This window comes from Sorex fumeus, unplaced genomic scaffold (assembly GCF_029834395.1).
Source record: "Sorex fumeus unplaced genomic scaffold, SorFum_2.1 ptg000002l, whole genome shotgun sequence".
NCBI lineage: Eukaryota > Metazoa > Chordata > Mammalia > Eulipotyphla > Soricidae > Sorex > Sorex fumeus.
The window spans coordinates 5,842,681-5,862,110 of NW_026606059.1; the positions used below are offsets into that span (position 1 = coordinate 5,842,681).

Here is a 19,430-nt window from a genome sequence, read left to right on the forward strand (position 1 = left end):
TGGGTATTACTGTGTGCAGACAGCGCTCAGTGCTTTGTCTCGTTGGGAGAAACCTGGTTCAGGTCCCCGTCTCCCTGGCGTTCTGGCACCGTGAACTAAGGCGGACAGCCCTCAGGCCTTTGGGTGCTTGCAGGAACTGTGGGCAGACTGAGTCACCCCACCTCATCACTCTCTCCTTCTCCTGATTTGTTTAGCCACGAACTGGAAGTGGATGAGAGCCCGGATTCCGACCTCGATGACGATGGCGCGCTCCTCGGATTCATGCATGGTTCCGGACAAAAGTAATGCTAGATAAATAATGGTTGTCACCCACAAATCCCCCCACGGCAGCTAGCCTGAAGCTCCCCAACACGCAGATACCTGCGAGTGATTGTGACTCTGATGTCATGTTAGTTGGAGCCGTGGAAACACTCCCCTCTCCTCTCAGTGGTGACGGTGGAGCTACTCTGCACGGCGTGTCTAAGACGGGTGTCACAGAGCTACCCGGGGTATTCCAGCCTTTGTGGTTGTGATTTGGTACGGTCGTACCACTTCTCGGGAAAGGGGATTCGAACCCGACTCCTGACGCTTCTAAGCTCAGTTCTTATCTCCCCGTGCCTCTCACGTGTATTCAGTACGTACCTGAAGCACTGGGTGCACAAGCCAGGAAAAGTTCCAATCTGCGGCGACCTTTTTTTCTTCCTTGATTGTAGGATTAGGAAAACCCAATTGCTACGAATAACAGAAAGGAATCCTCCCTTCGGGTCGTTGCCTGTCAGAGCCAGCGCTGGGCCCAGAGCCCCTCACCTGCCCATGTGTTTCATGGTGATAGTCATAGACACACAGGACACCCCTTCAGCCCCTCATCGATGTACACTGACCGTCGTCCCCCCGCCCCCCGCCCAGCACACACCTCTCCCGGGTCCTTTCAGGGGCCTGTCTTCTCGGGCAGCCCTGCGTGTCCACCGGACCTCGGTAGTTTCCCAGCGTGGTTCTGGAGCCCTTCACGCCCTACAGGTTATCAAGGGTACAGCCATGCATGCGCTATAATAGCTCAACCATAGTTCAATCCTTCATCCTTTGAAGGTCAGAGAGAGAGAGAGGGAGGGAGAGAGAGTGTTGACCTTAAGTACCTCTTGAAAGTATTCTGTTAGAACTATAACTGTCTGAACATTCATGCATGGAAGATAAAATGTTCTCTGTCTGGGATTAAACGCCCAGACAGTCTGCTCAACTCACGGGCCTACTGCATTCGCCATGAAGACTGAGCTGAGGCCTAAGAGCACACGAAAGACCATTGGGTTCCTCCCGGCGATGAGATTATGAGATTTGTGCTCTGCCACTTGGCCATCTCCCGACCTTGCACCTAGTGATTTAAGTCAAGATCAAGGTCTGACGTTTCTAAGGGCTGAGACCTCCTTTGTGAGTAGTTCAGTTTTAGCGGATCGCCTATGTAGGAACCGGCACGAAAGGGCAGAGAGTTCAGGGTTGTCTTACGGGCAGGGTTCATGGATTGAAATTGTGACTCGGTGGTTGATCTCAGGCTGGGCAGGGGTGAGGAGGCCCTGACTTACTCCCCACCTCTAAAGATACGCTGTCATCAAGTCGAATACAATTAGTTTGCAACTGCATGTCCAAAATTAGAACGCTATTCTAATAGCTTTCTGTCCCATGGTATTTCAGAGTGATCAGAGTTCATTGTAATCATTTCAAGGCTAAAGTACATAAAGATTGCTACGATAGAAGGTTTTCCTAATATTGCCATGTTTAAATTCCTGGCAGAATTTATGTTATTTTATTTACGTTATTTTATTGCAAAGTTTTTATTTTATTTCATTGCAAAGTTACCCGGTGACTCTTGCTAGTCTCCACTTATAGATGGATATTCTGGAATTAAACTTAGCTCTTCTTCTATTTATTTATTTTGCTTTTGGGGGTCACACCCAGTGATGCTCAGGGATTACTCCTGTCTCTGCACTCAGGAATTACTCCTGGCGGTGCTTGGGGGGACCATATGAGATGCTGGAGATTGAACCCGGGTCGGTCACATGCAAGGCAAAGGCCCTCCCCACTATATTATTGCTCCGGCCCTTGGCTATTCTTTTAGTTAGAGCACCCTGAAGAGAAGATAATGCTTTGTATAAAATTTGTAATATGGCTAAACGCTTCTCTAATATGACGGCTAAGTTTTCTATTTTGCCGCCAAGTATCTAAGAGTGCGTAGGCAGGAGAGGCAGTGAAAGGAGACTTGATGTGGTCAGAGGCGGTTTCAGAGCAGGTCGTGAGGGCTGGCAGGATTCCGAAGGAGAGCTCCACACACATTCTCTCATCTCTTTGGTAATCGGGAAAGTTCTCCGATTGATCTGCTCCGAGAGTTCAGGTGCGGGAGAGACGGTGCGGCGGGTTAGATGCTTCCCTTGCTGTTGAAGCAGAGAGTTCCCCAGTACCACATGATTCCCTAGGCTCTGCTAGGAGTGAGCCCTGAGCACTGAGCTTAGAGTAAACCCTGAGTTCTGCCAGGTGAGGCCCAATCCCACCTGCCCCCCCCATCCCATCCCGCACCAAAAGAAAATTTAATGATTCAATTTAAATGGTTTAAATTTCCCCTTGTCTGTATAAAGTGTTGGTATCCCCCTTACCACAAGAAAAATGATAACTTTCTCAGCATGCAACAGGCTATATGTCGTTTTTCAAATTTTGCTTTGGAATTTCTGCTTTCAATAGGTCGTTGTTCCTATCTTCGCTCTTCCACGTTTACTTGAGAATTAACAACCCAGCTAGTCCTCGTTGCTCTGCGCTTGGAACTTTATTTCCTAATGTTTGTATTTAGAAAAACAACTAAAATGAAACTGCTGATAGAAAAATGGCAAAACCTGTTTTATTCTCTCCTTTCAAAGAAACAAGCTCATCAGACTTAAGATTTCAGGCGTCTTCTTCTGGTTTGGTCACAGGTACGGTGGAATTTCAGATTTCAGCCATCGAAAGGTCAGATACCTGCAGAAGAACGTGAAGTACAAGTCGAAGTTCTTGGACATGCGACGACAAATAAATATGAAAAACACACATATCTTCTTTGCCGAAGAGTCAGAAAAAGGAGGTTTGAAGAAAAGCAAGACTTTGAGTAAGGTGTGTGTCAATACTGTTCGTTTCCAGATAGACTCCTAACCTGGAGGTTTGCAAAGAGGAACACTGTTTTCTTTCTGAAAACGCTTCGGAAAATTCTTTCCTGCCTGCTTCCTGAAGGCATGTGTTTTCTGAGCTGTAGTCAGAGAAGAGTGAGTTGGGGTGAGAAACTGCAGGGTGGTGGCGTCTCTGGAAAGGGGATGACTCGCCTTGTTGTCTGGAATGTTCTCCAGCTCGGGGCACTTGGCTGTACCTGGCCGCGGGGGGCGGGGGTGGAGGAGATGGAACTTCTCTGACTTGACCCAGTTCTCCCGTTACTGGAAGAGCATCCCGTTGCGTGAACTCCAGGAGTGCTTCCGGGCAGTTGAACAGAATCTCCCTCTCGGGACCTGAGTGAGAACTCAGCGTGCTGGAGCCCTGTGGTAGACTCAGGTTCAAGTCCCAGCAGCCCATGACCCCCAGGCCCTGTCAGGCAGGACCCCAAAACCAAAGATGCCTTTACCCTGGGAAGACTTGGGTTCTACACTTGTGGGCACACTCGCCCCCCCGACGTTCACGTCCTTCCAGTTCGTGCTGCAGGTTATTGCCAACTCTGGTTTTACTCTTTTGGATCGGTTGCTTGTTGGTGGTAAAGTGTAGCAGCGCGTACACTCTTGTGCGTCAGTAAGTGTGCACGGGCTGTCGGGTGATAGGTATCTTAGCGCCCCTGCTCCTGTCTTGAGGCACCTGTCCCAGTATCAGCCTAACCAGGTGTGCAGGATTTTGATAATCCGTTGCATCTCCCCGTGTTCATCTCTGTGAAGTGCTGAGGACTCCGAGGAGACAGGGTGGCCGTCGGCCCCGTGGATACGTCCAATGTCAGGCACGGGCCTCACAGTGGAACGTTCTGGGTTATTGTCCACCTTTCTTACTTTACGCCACTGGCTTTAGGAATAGGAAAATATTCTCACTAAAGAAAATGCAGGGAAGCAAGTGTCCTCTGACGCTGAGCCTTGATGGAGTTCCGATGCCTCTGCTCAAGTTCTCGCAGGTTGACAGTCGGTCTGTAAGAGTTCATCACTGATGCCGAGCGCCGTGTCATACACATTGACCTGGCCATGGTGGGAAGTTCCCTGTCTGACTTGAAAAACAGAAACCAACGACTAACCAATGAACAACATTTTTTTCCGTGTGTGTGTGTGTGTGTGTGTGTGTGTGTGTATTTGAATCACCGTGAGATGCAATTATAAGCTTTCATGTTTGAGTTTCAGTCATACAATGATCGAACACCCATCCCTCCACCAGTGTACATTCTCCACCACCAATGGCCCCAGTATCCCCCCACCATCTCACCCCTCCCCCTGCCTCCATGGCAGACAGTTTCCCCCCATCCTCTCTCTCTACTTTTGGGCATTATGGTTTGCAATACAGATACTGAGAGGCCATCAGGTTTGGTCCTTTATCTGCTTTCAGCACACATCTCCCATCCCAAATGATTTTTTCCAACCTTCATTGACTTGGTGGTCCCTTCTCCTTAATAAGGACACTTTTAAATTGTTGTATTGCACAACACAGGAGTTGATGGAAAGAGCATTTCTGCTTTATACTTCTAGTGTCAATTGATAACAGGAAGTTACTATATGTTACGTTAAAACATAATGTGTGTTGATTTGAGTTTTTTTCCCTTTAAATGCATTTTTGACGCGTTATACCGTGGAATCACCCACGTCAATCCCTGGCACCATATTTCATCTCCTGAGCACCGCCAGGAGTGAGCCCTGAGCACTGCCTTGAGTGGGCCCTGAGCACAGTAGCGGTCCTCTCCATGTGTTTTTCTTTCTTTCTTATGAAGCTCCTTCTTTTCTCTCTTTTCTTCTCATACTTCCTGCTGAAAACAGTTACACTTATTTTTCCCTCAAGGGAAGATTATTTTGTTTTTGTATGAGGGGGCCACACCCAGTGGTGCTCAGGGCCGACTCCTGGCTCCGTGCTCTGGGATCACTCCCAGCAGTGGTCCAGAAACCCAGGGTAGTGCCAGGGGTCAAACTGGAGTCAGCTGTGTACACGGCCAGCCCGTACATCTGTACTCCCTCCAGCCTCCCCCAGAAGGATATTTTCTCCAGGGCCATGCGGAAAAGGAGGTGACGCTTGTTGGGAATCCCTTGCTCGGGGTAGCTGATGTGAGAGCGTTGTCAGAGCCACTGTGATTCAGAATCTGTTCACTCGTGTTCGACATTTCCAGGTGGAGAAATTCCTCAAACGGGTCAGTGAGCCGCTGGACGCGAAGCCTTCGCCAGGGCCCGACTCTCAGGACGCTTGTTCCAGCAGCGACTCCGAAGGGCAGGAAACAGTCGTCCAAAGTGGGGAGGGTCCAGTGGACACCAGCAGCCAAGAGGCACAGGAAAGCTGCCCCTTAGCTTCCGCTGGAGACCCAGAGGCAGAGAGCACTGAAGCAGGGAGCACGGTGGCGGCTGGCACGGATGCTCTGGCTTGCAGTGCTCAGGACGCACCCGACCCCCCGCGGATGGCAGCAGAAGGTAAGGCCGAGCACAGCCCCCGACTGAGGACATTAGTAAGTCCTGGGGTGTCACAGGCCACCTCTGCCTCAGGAGTCACAGCTCTCCTCCGCCTACCCGCTCCCTCTCCCGCCTGAGGATTCTGAGTCAATAGCGATCTCATCTGGGAGCTGAAGCTTTTGAGCCTGTCCCTGGACCACAGGGCCACTTCCTAGCCCCCTGCCCTGGTGTTTCTTTTTGATGATTCCTTGGGTTTCCTTCACGGGAGTGGGGAGGACTGTTTTGGGATCACTCCCAGCTCTGCACTCAGGAATTATTCCTTGGGGGCGACCCTCTGGGGTGCCGGGGGTGGAACCCTGCTGGGCCTCATACCAGGCAGGCCGGACCTGCTGGACTCGCTCCAGCCCCGGGGTTTCTTCTTTCCCGTGCTGGTGGTTGGGTTTGGAGTTTGGGGGAGGAGAGGGCAGGTCAGGATACCCCGGGGGCCCCTCCCAGAGGTCTGTGATGAAGCGTCTGCTGTGCCCACTGCCGACTGGACGTGGTCATGGTTAAGGACCCTGTGTCTCGGGGCTCGGACCCTTGCAGGCCTCCCTGTGGCCACGTGCCTCCAACCTGTTCTACTCTCCAGCCTTCCTAGGGAAAAAAATATTCTTGTTTGTGTTTTGGGCGCCACCCGGCAGTACTCAGGACTTACTTATGGCAGTGCTCAGGGCTTGGGGAAGTGTTGGGGTGCCAGGAATCAAACCCAGGTGACCTTGTGCAAGGCAAACATACCACTCCAGCCTACCTGGGGGAACTAATTCAGGGCCCAGAGTGGTAGCACAACGGGGAGGGTGTTTGCCTTGCACACAGTTTACCTGGGTTCGATGCCCGGCGTCCCATATGGTCCCCTGAGCACTGCCAGGAGTGATTCCTGAGTGCAGAGCCAGCCAGAAGGAACCCCTATGCATTGCTAGGTATGGCCCCAAAAAAAAAAAAAAAGCACCACCAGTGTGGCCCAAAAACTGTAACACTGTAGCACTGTCCTCCCGTTCTTGATTTACTCTAGCGGGCCCAGTAACATTGTGAGCCTTGTTGTTACTGTGTTTGGCATAACGAATATCTCGGTAGCTTGCCAGGCTTTGCAAGCAAGATATACCGAGATGCTCTCGGTAGCTGGCCGGGCTCTCCGAGAGGGGCAGAGGAATCGAACTCAGGTCCACCAGGTCTGCCACATGCAAGGCAGATGCCCTACCCGCTGTGCCATCGCTCCAGCCCAGCCCAAAAACTAATTAAAAAAAAAAAAATTAGTTTTCATTTGTATCTAATGAAACACTGGCTCTTTTATATGGTAAAAATATTTTTTTCTGGCACAGAATTCCATTTTATTGAATTGTTTCATTGAACATTTTCTAATGAAACCATTATAAATTATTAGGATCCTTTATAGTTTCTCAGTCGTGGAGGAAAATGCCTTTCTTGAACCTTGCCACATGCAAGGCAAACGCCCCTATCACTCCAGCCCCTCGGCGTCACTTCTTGTCCTGACTCTTAGCGGCACAGCCATCTCTTAAACCGCAGAGTGTCACCTGCTCGGAGCAGAAAGCAGGCCACCCAGCTGACTGGCAGCCTGGACAGGGTGAAAGCCCGCCTCGGCGTGACGGCCCCTTCCTGGGCCTGGCCCAGGCGACCTGTTTCAGTGCCTGAGTGTGGCTTTGTGGTCCCCAGCTTAGTCGTGACCCAGCTCAGAGAACCGCTGTGACCCCTGGAGCCTCACCCGTCCTCTGGGGGAGGTGATTTGAAAGAGGGGGATGGGGAATGGGGGGAGGCATCTTCATATAATCTTCATAATTGGTCCCAGGGCTGGACTGTTCCTTCGGGTCCCTGGGAACCTCTTAGAGCTTCACTCTTGTTTTCTGCATATTCCTGTTTATTGTAGCTGAGGGAAAGAAGAAAAAGAAGAAGAAAAGCAAAGCCAAAAAGGCCAGAAGCATGCCCGCCGAGATCGCCAGTGTGCCCGAGCTGGCCAAGTACTGGGCCCAGCGGTACCGGCTCTTCTCGCGTTTTGATGATGGGATTAAACTGGACCGAGGTGAGGTGTATGGTGGTGGGTTGGGGGGGGGGGACACACCCAACGGTGCTCAGGGCTCACTCCTGGCTCTTGGCACTGCTTGGGAGACCATAAGGAATCGAACCCAATTGATAAGATCAGGAAAGAGAAAATTTATCTGAAGCAATAGTCCAGTGGAGGGCAGGCAAGGCACTTGGCTTTCACGCAACTGACCCGGGTTCGATATTCCCTGGCATTTCATATTGCTCCAAGCACTGCCAGGAGTAGTCCCTGGGCATCACCGAGTGTGGCCTGAGAGAGAGAGAGAGAGAGAGAGAGAGAGAGAGAGAGAGAGAGAGAGAATTTGATGAAGGACCATGTAGTTCTGAAAGATAGTTTAATGAGTAGATATGGGTAACATTGAGTTCTTTCTCGCCCTTTCCTGCTGTGGCTTGGCTAGCTCCGTGCAGGCTGCACGTTCATTCCGAGACTGGACGGGGATGCATCTGTTCTTTAAAGGGAGCGTGGAGGCACTGGTGAGATTGCACAGGAGAAGGGGGGCGGGGAAGAGAATCATCCAGTGGGTGTTCCAGAGGCCTGGCGCCCTCTGCTGGACGTCTCAGCCTGGCCGGCAGCTTCAGGCAATTCCCAGCCAAGCTTGGTGGAGCCCAAGGCCTCCGGGTCATCCCAGGTCTTGGTTGTGGGGTGGAGTGTCACCAGGGATGGCACCGGGTTTGATGGCGAGGTTAGGCCTCTGCAGTTCTCAGCCCCCCCCCCCCCCCCGGGCCAGTTTCGGGTAACTCTCCAAGTCGGGAGAGCCTCCCCTGCAGGATTCAAAAAAACTTCAAACAAGTGTATTTCATGGTTTCCCCCACGAGGAATGAAATTATTAAGAAGACTGGAGTGGGGGCTGGAGCGATAGCACAGTGGGGAGGGCGTTTGCCTTGTACGCGGCCAACCCAGGTTCGATTCCCAGCATCCTATATGGTCCCCTGAGCACTGCTAGGGGTGATTCCTGAGTGCAGAGCCAGGAGTAACCCCTGTGCATCGCCAGGTGTGACCCAAAAAGAAAAAAAAAGACTAGAGTGTGGGGAGTTGGCCAGTGAGCCATGTTCCATTTTCCCAAAAACTCATCTCTGCCTCTCAGAAAAGTCGAAATTTTCCTCGTGTGTGGGAGGCATGTCCAAGACTCGGCAAAAGTCAAACTCCTGAGGAAGTTGTCAGGAGAGGAGAAAACTTCTCTTTCTGAGGAAGTTGGGAAGGAGACTTCTTTTCGTTAACTCTAGGGAGAACTTCTCTTTGAAATGAGGTGATTCTTACTGTTTGGGGAAAAGAAAAGGAAAACTGAGTTTTCTTGAAGTCCAGGAAAAGTAGCCAAGCGCATCGTGTTTGCTCTGGCGTTGACTGTCTGACGCGAGGCTCTTCCTTGCAGAGGGCTGGTTCTCCGTGACTCCTGAGAAGATCGCCGAGCACATTGCCGGCCGTGTCAGTCAGTCCTTCGAGTGTGACGTCATCGTCGATGCCTTCTGTGGAGTCGGGGGCAACACCATCCAGTTTGCCCTGACCGGAAAGAAAGGTAACTGGCTAGTAACAAAAAAACGCCTGTTTGATTTTACTCTCCGTTTAGCCAGTAAACACTTCCTCTCCTGGATGAGATTCAGTATACAAGTAGTAACTTAATACCAACAATGAAAATAACAGTAGTAAGCATTTCATTAAAAAATCCTTCTTTTTGATGGGGACACATCCAACAATGCTTAGGGCTGACTCCTGGGTCTGTACCCCGGGATCAGGGCTGACTCCTGGCTCTGCACCCCAAGATCACTCCAGGCGGTGCTCAGGATGCGTTACAGGATGCCGGGGATCAAACTTGGGTCAGCCATGTGCATGACCAGCCTCTCCAGCCCCGTCATGGTTTAAGCGTGTCTTTTTTTTTTTCCGGGGGGGGGGGGGGGTGTCACACCTGGCAATGCACAGGGATTACTCCTGGCTCTGCACTCAGGAGTTACTCCTGGCGGTGCTCAGGGGCCCATATGGGATGCTGGGAATCGAACCCGGGTTCGCCGCGTGCAAGGCAAATGCCCTCCCCGCTATGCTATCTCTCCAGCCCCACGTATCAGTGTTTGGCTTTTTTTTTTTTTTTTTTGCAGTGGGGGGGGTTGTGTTGGTCCTGCCAAGCAGTGCTCAGGGGTGACTCCTGGCTCTGCATTCAGTGATCCCTCCTGGCAGCCTAGTGGGAGATCGTATGCAGTACTGGGGATCAAAGCCAGGTCCCCCGCATACAAGGCACGCACTTTACCCCACCGTACTATCCCTGGTTCCCAGCTAACTTTTGAGAGCACGTCCTTCATGCTCCTTTTCCTTCTGTAGCACAGGTGAACCTTCACTGCATTACACTAAAAACTGCAATGCAAGTCTCTCTCTGGCATGTGTGACAGCCTCTCTTCAGTGACTGGCATTCTTGCACAGCAGATGAGCAGGAGACCCAGCAGACAAGCTCTGGGGTGACCCGACGTTCGTGTCACCCCACTCCTCTCGCCTCTTCGCCCCTTTCTTTCAGTGATCGCGATCGACATTGATCCCGTGAAGATCGACCTTGCTCGGAACAACGCAGAGGTCTACGGGGTGGCGGACAGGATAGAGTTCATCTGCGGAGACTTCCTGCTGCTGGCGCCTGACCTTAAGGCCGACGTGGTGTTCCTCAGCCCTCCGTGGGGCGGGCCCGACTATGCCACCGCCGAGATCTTCGACATCAGGACCATGATGTCCCCGGACGGATATCCTTTGAGGGCTCAGTGTCCTGTGGACAGCCGCAGGGCAGGGGGCGGCGATGACTACTTGGACCCGGGTCTTGGAAAAGAAGAAAAGGGAGGAGGGTAAATGGAAAGAAGAGTTATCAGCTAGAGCACTTAATAAGGTTCCAATTTTTTAGCATTAAAAACATATTAAGGGGCTGGAGTGATAGCACAGCGGGTAGGGTGTTTGTTTGCCTTGCACGCGGCCAACCCGGGTTGATTCCCAGCCTTCCATGTGGTCCCCTGAGCACCGCCAGGATTGATTTCCTGAGTGCAAAGCTAGGAGTAACCCCTGTGCATCACTGGTGTGACCCAAAAAGCCAAAAGAAAAAAGAAAACATTAAAAAATGAAGCAGGGGGCTGGAGTGATAGCACAGTGGGTAGGGCGTTGCCTTGCACACGGCCGACCCGGGTTCTATTCCCAGCATCCCATAGGGTCCCCCGAGCACCGCCAGGAGTAATTCCTGAGTGCAGAGCCAGGAGTAACCCCTGTGCATCACTCAGTGTGACCCAAAAAGCAAAAAATAAATAAAAAATGAAGCAGGGGCTGGAGCAATAGCACAGCAGTTAGGGCACTTGCCTTGCACACAGCCGACCCAGGTTCAATTCCCAGCATCCCATAGGGTCCCCCGAGCACTGCCAGGAGTAATTTCTTAGTGAAGAGCCAGGAGGACCCCCTGTGCATCAATAGGTGTGATCCAAAAAGCAAAAAAAAAAAAAAAAATGAAGTAGCGATTGCCCTCAAAAGTAATGGCCAGTTTGGGTTCCTGTGGGGTTTTGCTAAAACAAGAATTAGAAAGTATCCGTTGTTTGGAATGATTGTCTGGAAATGAGGAATTCCCCTAGACTCAGGGCGACCATTCTTCGAAATTCCTACCCGGCACTCACTGCCCCTTCTCCGTGTGGCTCAAGTCTTTCTTGTTCCTCGGCCCAGATCCAGCCACAGCCGACCTTTGCTGCAGAAACAAAAGCGTGCACTGTTGGCTCTCCTCCCCGAAGAGTCAGGTTTGGCTGGGAAAGGAAGCGTGTCTGAATCGCAGTTTAAGCTATTAAATGCGGGGCTGGAGCGATAGCACAGCGGGTAGGGCGTTTGCCTTGCACGCGGCCAACCCAGGTTCGATTCCCAGCATCCCATATGGTCCCCCGAGCACCGCCAGGAATGACTCCTGAGTGCAGAGCCAGGAGGAAGCCCTGTGCATTGCCAGGTGTGACCCAAAAAAAGAAAGATGTTAAATGCAAAATGTGATGGCCAGGGTTGTGAGTCTTGGCGGTTTCCTGGGAAGGCGACGTTCTACTCGCCTCATGTTCCTGTTTCCACAATAATTGAGAGACCACCGAAACAATAGTCTGTAGGTCCTACGCACCTAAGGTCTCAGTTGATGGGAGGGATCTCGCTTGAGTTCTGACCTGTCCGGGCCAGCGTGCAGGCTGGGTCAGCCCCCACCCAGCCCTGCCCTGGGTTCCAGCAGAGGCCTCAGGGTGTCTGTCCCTTCCTCTTCCATTTGCAGACACAGGCAGGTGCCAAGGAATATATAGTGGACTGATCTGAAATTCACCCGTTTTTTTGTGACTTTTCCTTAATTGCTCTTCACCTTTGAAGTTTTTAGACTTTCCCAGAAGATCACCAATAATATTGTTTATTTTCTTCCAAGAAATGCTGATATTGACCAGGTAAGCAGCTCGGAAGAAGGCTTAGCCTGTGGGAGCAGAGCTGACGAAGGGCCTTCCCCTCGGTGGGATGTTGGGGAACAGTCCTGAGACACAGCAGTAAGTGGACACACTCCGCTTCTAGTCCTGAGTATCGGAAGGATGGTTAAAGCAGCCGACGCTCGCCGAACTGCCGTTAGAAAACTGCCTGCAGGAGACAGGTTTGGGATAGCCTTGAAAACAGTAGCCTAAATAGGAATAGAAGACACCTTAATTGATTCAAAATCACCTTTTAACTATTAACATTGGTGTATTGGACGCTTAACTGACCGTTATGTCCTTGTTTCATTCCTACCACAAACATTTTATTTTATTTTTTTGATTTGGGGGTCCCACCCAGCATTGCTCAGGGCTCACTCCTGGTGTCTGCACTTGGGGATCCCTCCTGGTGGGGCCCAAGAAACCCTTTGTGATGCAGGGATCCTACCGGAACCACCTGCGTGCCCAGCAAGTGTCCTGCCCACCATGCTCCGGAAACATTGAGATCTGGTTATGACCTGACCATGCTCCGTGAATGTTGAAATCCGGTTATTTCTTTTCCTTTGAGTGTTAGATCTGCTGCAGAAACTGCCACGTGAAGATTTCTTGCCCTTCACGGTTCTGTCGGTCTGTCTGTAAACGCTCAGTGTCTGCTTCCCGCTAAAGCAACTATTGAAATCTCTTTCTTATTCTGAGTTTGGCTCTAATTTCGGAAATGCCTTTTCCCTTCTGCCTGGGGCCCTTCAGAGTTGGCTCCTTTCATTTAGAACTTTGCCATGGGGTTTTCTTTTTTCTTGTTTAAGAGAATTTTTCTCCATCATTTCAACTGCCATCTCATCTTTTGTCCTCTTCCTGGGATATTTTGTTATGTGGTTATCAGTCCTTTATGACACGTTCTGGGGTATTTTGCCTTTTCCCTGTTGTCTGGGAGCTGACCTCAGTCCGGGTTCCCGCTAGCTCATTTCTCGGGGGAAACACTCTCTCCTGCTTTGATGTTTCTGGTCTCTTGTGTGGTTTGGGGCCTCGGCCTCGTTGCTGGGGCAGCTCTTGGGGCCGTGCTCAGGACCCTCTCTTGGCTGTCACCCACCCGGGGCTTGTGCGGTCCCAGAGTTTGGACCCGGGACCCATCTCTGTGCAGTGTGTGCTCAGCCCCTGAACCCTGACCCAGCTCAATAGATACACTCTGAATTGTTTATTTCTTTAAGTTTTTTGGGGGTCACACAAGCTACCGAGAGTATCTTGCCCACACGGCAGAGCCTGGCAAGCTCCCCGTGACGTATTCGATATGCCAAACACAGTAACAACAAAGTCTCCAATGGAGACGTTACTGGGCCCGCTCGAGCAAATCGATGAACAACGGGAGAACAGTGACAGTGACCCAGCAGTGCTCAGGGAGGACAGTGACAGTGACCCAGCAGCGCTCAGGGCTTGCTCCTGGCGGTACTTGGGGGACCATATGGGATGCCGGGGATAGAACCCGGGTGGGCCGGGTGCGAGGCAGCCACCCTCCCCGCTGTGCTATCCTGTCAACCCCCTGTTTTCTTTCCTCCTTTCCACATGTGATGAACAGAAGTTTAAATTCGTGATCTGCTCCACTCTCTGCATTTGGAGTATCGCTTTTTATCACTGGTTTGTTTTTCTTCGGTGACACGGCTGCGGTCCTCGGAGGTTTTGTCTCACTGGACTAGGGCCATTGTCAAGTAGTGGGAAAGGAGGGAGACGTGGCCAGAATCTTGGGACTTGGAACTCCCGAGAAGCCAGAGACCCGAAGCCAGCCGCAGACCAAGCCAACTGACTGGTGCTTGGGGCACCTTGAGGCCTTCCCGGGTGTGGCAATGGTAAAGGGACAGACCGGGGGGCCACTGGCCCCATCGTGATCCCCAAACTCCGCCCTGGGCACAGCCGGGCACCCTGTAGGGCAGGGCTGTCCTGTTCCTGCAGCCAAGTTCTGCAGCTCTGGGCTCTGGGCTGTCGCAGGAGGGAGGAGGGGACCGTGGAGAACATGCCTGTCCTGGCGGCTGTTCCCCCACGTGGACGTGGCCGGGGGTCTGGGCCAGTCTCCAGCTTCCTCAGTGAGCAGCGCCTTCTTCTGTTTCTTGACATTTTCTTTTCTTTTTTACTATTATTACTAAGCCGTGGACTGGAGCGATAGCCCAACGCATAGGGCGTTCGCCTTGCACCTACCCGACCCGGGTTCGATTCCTCCGCCTGTCTCGGAGAGCCCGGCAAGCTACCGAGAGTATCCCGCCCACACAGCAGAGACTGGCAAGCTACCCATGATGTTTCAATATGCCAAACACAGTAACAACAAGTCTCACAATGGAGACGTTCCTGGTGCCCACTCGAGCAAATTGATGAACAACGGAAGGGCAGACTCCAGTGCTAACTAAGCCCTGGTCTACATAATTGTTCACAGTTGCGTTTTGACATCGCGGGAGAGACCCCGTGGCCAGTGTCCCTCCCCCTCCAGTGTTCCCAGGTGCCCCCTGTGCGCCCCCACCACCAGGCCCCTCGCTGAGGTGAGGTGTTCAGCTCGTGGCCGGGCTCCGGTGCTGGTGACTCTTGTCTCGGGTGTCTCTCTCGTCCCGTAGCTGCGCTCTGTGCCTGCAGCCCCTGGCTGACCCCATTGCTCCTCATCTGCTCCCCTCCCCCCCCCTCACTCTTTCCTTCTCCTGCACCCTGCGGCCGACCGGGGTGGACCTGGGCATCCCCCCTGAAGATGTGGCATCCCTCCTCCAGCTATCCTGAATACCGCTAGGCAGGGTGTCGCTGTGTCTGTCCCTCACCCGTCACAGTGCCGTCCCCTTCCCGCGTCCCCGCCAGTAAGCAGCACCTTCTGGGCTTAGGAGGCAGAGCTGGGAGGGGGCGAGAAAGTGGAGTTTCACACGTGTGTCCCCCCCCCCCCCATTCTGCCAGAGGCCCGGACAGCTGCCCCCTCCCTGGGCAACAGCTCGAGCCCGCGGCGCTAGTGCCCCAGGACTAGCTCTGGGCATTGAACCAGGTCCTCCCCCGGGCCCAGAGTGCTCATCTTGATGAGGTCAGATTAGCAGCGTTTTGGGTATCCTGCAAGAAATCATTTAAAAGGCCCTAGGTGATCATAATAGGCTACCAGGGTTGAGGTTGTTGGGATTGAAACAAGAGAAAAATCATCAAGACCGAGTCATTTCTTTACATGTGGAAAGTACGAATTGGATTCTGTTGCATTTCGTGAGCAATTTTTATCCAAATAATTGTTGCGCGGTATACTGTTGAAAGAACTCTAGACCGTTCGTGCATGTTTAAATCAGATTTGATGAGTAAACCTAGTGTCTGCTGCTAATGTGACACTTTCCATCCTAGACTTCTAAGAGTCAAAAATTTCCCAAGTCTCCGAAGAGACGTGATCCATTAGTAAATTTTAAGTGGGCTTTCTGGGACTTGAATGGCAGTAGGAAATTCAACTACTATGAAAGTTAGGATGAGTAGCGTTTTACTGGTTACATTGGAGGAAGTTAAAAGTTTTAATGCATATTTTGCGTTTGCTTGAAAACCCTGTCAGAAACATATTTGGCCATTCACATTTTCTTCCACTAGAGGGAGTAATGACATAGAAAATAAAGGGGAAAAGGAAAGGAAATTTTTAAAAATAGTTGTTTGAAGTTAGATCAGATAGTGGGAAATAAACTTTTGTTTTTATTATTTATTTATTGTCATTGTATCACCGTGAGGTAGTTACAAAGCTTTCATGTTTGAGTTTCGGTCGTACAGTGACGGAACACCCGTCTCTCCCATCCCTCCACCAGTGCCCATTCTCCACCACCCGTGTCCCCAGGATCCCCTCTCATCCCAACCCTCCCCCTGCCTCTATGGCAAGCATTTTCCCCCCTTACTTTCTCTCTACTTTGGGCCATCATGGTTTGCAGTCTAGATACTGAGGGGCCATCATGTTTGGTCCTTTCTCTACTTTCAGCACACATCTCCCATCCCGAACAATCCCTCCAGCCATCATTTTCTCAGTGATCCCTTCTCTCTTCCAGCTGCCTTTTTCCCCAGCTCATGAGGCAAGCTGCCAACCATGGAGCAACATTCCTAGTCCTTGTCAGTCTCATGTTGTGTTACTTTATATCCCACACATGAGTGCAGTCCTTCTATGTCTGTCCCTCTCTTTCTGACTCACTTCACTCAGCATGATACCCTCCATGACCATCCACTTATAAGCTTTGAATGACTTCCTCTTTACTAGCAGCTGCCTAGTACTCCATTGTGTAGATGGACCAAAGTTTCTTTCACCAGTCCTCTGTTCTCGGGCACTCGGGTTGTTTCCAGATTTTGGCTGTTGTGAACAGTGCTGCAATGAACATGTAGGTACAGATGTCATTTCTACTGTGCTTTTTTGCACCCTCGGGATTTATTCCCAGAAGTGGTATTGCGGGGTCCTATGGAAGCTCAATTTCTAGTTTTTGAAGGACTGTCCATATTGTTTCCCAAAATGGCTGGACCAGTCGGCATCCCCACCAACAGTGAAAGGACATCCCTTTCTCCCCGCATTCATGCCAGCACTGGTTGCTTTGTTCTTTTTGATGTGTGCCAGTTTCTTCTGGTGTGAGATGATATCTCATTGTTGTTTTGATTTGCATCTCCCTGATGATTAGCAGTGTAGAGCATTTTTTCATGTGCTTTTCGGCCATTTGTATTTCTTTCTTGAGGAAGCTTCTGTTCATTTCTTCTCCCCATTTTTTGATGGGGTTGGAGGTTTTTTTCTTGTACAGTTCTACTAGTGACTTGCATATCCTGGATATTAACCCCTTATCTGATGGATATTGGGTAAATATTCTTTCCAATTCTGTGGGCTCTCTCTGTATTTTGGTCACTGTTTCTTTCGAGGTGCAGAAGCTTCATAGTTTAATGTGATCCCATTACATTTTTCTTTTTAAAATGAAGTCCTTGGGGTTGGAGAGATAGCACAGTGGGTGGGGCATTTGCCTTGCACACGGCCGACCCGGGTTCGGTTCCCAGCATTCCACATGGTCCCCCGAGCACCACCAAGAGTAATTCCTGAGTGCATGAGCCAGGAGGAACCCCTGTGCAACACTGGATGTGACCCAAAAAGGAAACAAATAAAAAGTAAAAAATGCAATGAAGGCCTTCTGTCGGATGCTTTACAGTAAAGACAAACAGATCTGGATCTCCCGGTTTAAGAGAAAGTTACAAAGAAGTCGGCCTTGGGTTAAGGAACAATTAGAACGGTTTACGAATCTGCTATTTGAAATTCCAACTGTAATCCTTCATAGAAATATCGGTAAATGACTGTTCGTTTCTGCTTTGAGTGAATTCTGTCAGATATACCTTGTGATCTTTCCATTCAGCCGATGAAGGCTACTTGCTTTCTGGGTCTGCTAAGGCATTTTTGTATGACTCCTAATACCCTGATTTCATTCCAGTTCCTTTTTCCATTGGGACAGATAACCCTTATTTTCTTTTCTTTTTTTATTTTTTTGTAGGATAGCTCATTTATTTATTTTCTTAATGTTTTCATCTTTAACCAGATCTTTCCCATGGTATTCAAATCTCTCCTGGTTTTGTTGTTGTTGTTGTTTGTTTGTTTGTTTGAAGATTTTAACTTGGTCACATTTTTTCTTTTTCTTTTTTTTTTATTTAATTTTTATTTGTGAAACACCATGAGGTACAGTTGTAGACTTACAAATTTTTGTGCTTGGGTTTCCGTTGTACAATGATCGAGTACCCATCCCTCCACCAGTGCCCATTTCCTACCACCACGGGTCCCAGTATCCCCCCACCCCCCGTCCCCCCCATCCCACCCTGCCTCTGTGGCAGGGCATTCCCTTTTGTTCTCCCTCTCTTTTTGTAACCCTTATTTTCTAAATTTAAATCTACAATTTAAAAACAACGACGTGTAATTCCTTCGAGTGCGTTCTCTGGAAGGCTGGTGTGGCCCGCTCTCTGAAATCGTTCTGGAAACTGGGAAGCTTGTCGTTGATTTGCTGCAGAAAGCCCAGCGTCTGTCGGTTTTACCTGCTTTTCTCTTGCCCGGCAAGCTACTGAGAGCATCTCTCCCGCACGGCAGAGCCTGGCAAGCTCCCCGTGACGTATTCCATATGCCAGACACAGTAACAACAAAGTCTCCAATGGAGACGTTACTGGGCCCGCTCGAGCAAATCAATGATCAACGGGAGGGCCTTTACCTTTACCTTTACCTTCTCTTGCCTCTCACGGTTCTCTGGAAGCCACCTAGCTGCCGTGGCCCATCCTGCCTGCGCCTGTGGTCCCTCTCCGCCTGAGTCGTGCATCGGCCACAGGGAAGGGAGGGTCCCTTCTAGGCTGGCACCTGGAGGAGCATCCCTGGGGGCCAGAGCTGTCTCTGGGCTCGGGGAAGGTGCCGCGTCGGTGCTTGGTGAGGCCACAGCTCTGCCTCTCCTCCCAGTGCGTCCGTGCCGCCCCCTCAGTGGCCAGTGACCCAGGAGCTCTTGACCAGCGCAGTGTCTGGCTTTTGTCTCGAGGCGCGCCCCACCCCTCCGAGACTCCCCCGACATCGAGATAACATCCGGCCAAACTCTCATTTCCTGATAGAACAGGAAAATATTTACAGATGCACTTGATACCATAGGTAAAACTTATCCTGTGATTGTTCAGGCTGTGTCTTTAAATATAGAAATTGATGTTAGGTTTGATTAAGAGATCTTTCTGCAGTTAACAAATTCTTGACGCTCCTTTTTTTTTTAAAAAAAATATTATTACTTTAGCAGTATCAAAGAAGGGAAATGTTCCTAGAAGCAATAGTTACCACACTTCTAATATTTTATTAGGGAGGGAGGGAATTTCTTACAGGTAAAAGCAATTATTTACAGGTGGCATTTCTAAAACTTGCCATACACAAGACTTTCTTTTGGGGTAATTAAAACTATGACGTTCAAGACTAACAGATAGCAGTATAATTGGAAAATATTTTAATAGCATGGTATTTCGGATTTTTTTTTTTTTTGAGTCACAACCGGCGATGCTCAGGGGTTCTTCCTGGCTCTGCACTCAGGAATTCCTCCTGGTGGTGCTTGGGGGACCATATAGGGTGCTGGGAATCAAACCTGGGTCAGCTACGTGCCAGGCAAATGCCCTCCCCACTGTGCTGTCGCTCCAGCCCCTACCACTGATTTCTTTGCAAATAGTTCTGAGTTATGTTATCTGCTTTGTTTATTAGGCAGGAATTTGGCACTTTCTGGTTTCCAGGTTGGTTAGAGTATTGTCGGAGTGTCCTCCGTGGGACTCAGGTCTCCATGGTGGCACTCAACACAGCCAGAGCTGTATGTACCTGTGGGTACCATCAAGCCA

At 50.5% G+C, this 19,430-nt stretch overlaps 1 protein-coding gene across 1 annotated transcript in view; it reads left to right on the forward strand.

Moving 5' to 3' along the window:
- TGS1 (trimethylguanosine synthase 1) overlaps positions 1-19,430 on the forward strand; it is a 39,482-nt gene that overhangs the window by 11,797 nt on the left and 8,255 nt on the right. Inside the window, exons 6-12 of the mRNA XM_056112495.1 lie at positions 195-281; positions 2,931-3,105; positions 5,324-5,618; positions 7,516-7,668; positions 9,059-9,202; positions 10,187-10,403; positions 12,014-12,092. Coding sequence (XP_055968470.1) covers positions 195-281; positions 2,931-3,105; positions 5,324-5,618; positions 7,516-7,668; positions 9,059-9,202; positions 10,187-10,403; positions 12,014-12,092 — 1,150 coding nt within the window. The remainder of the gene's footprint in view (positions 1-194; positions 282-2,930; positions 3,106-5,323; positions 5,619-7,515; positions 7,669-9,058; positions 9,203-10,186; positions 10,404-12,013; positions 12,093-19,430) is intronic.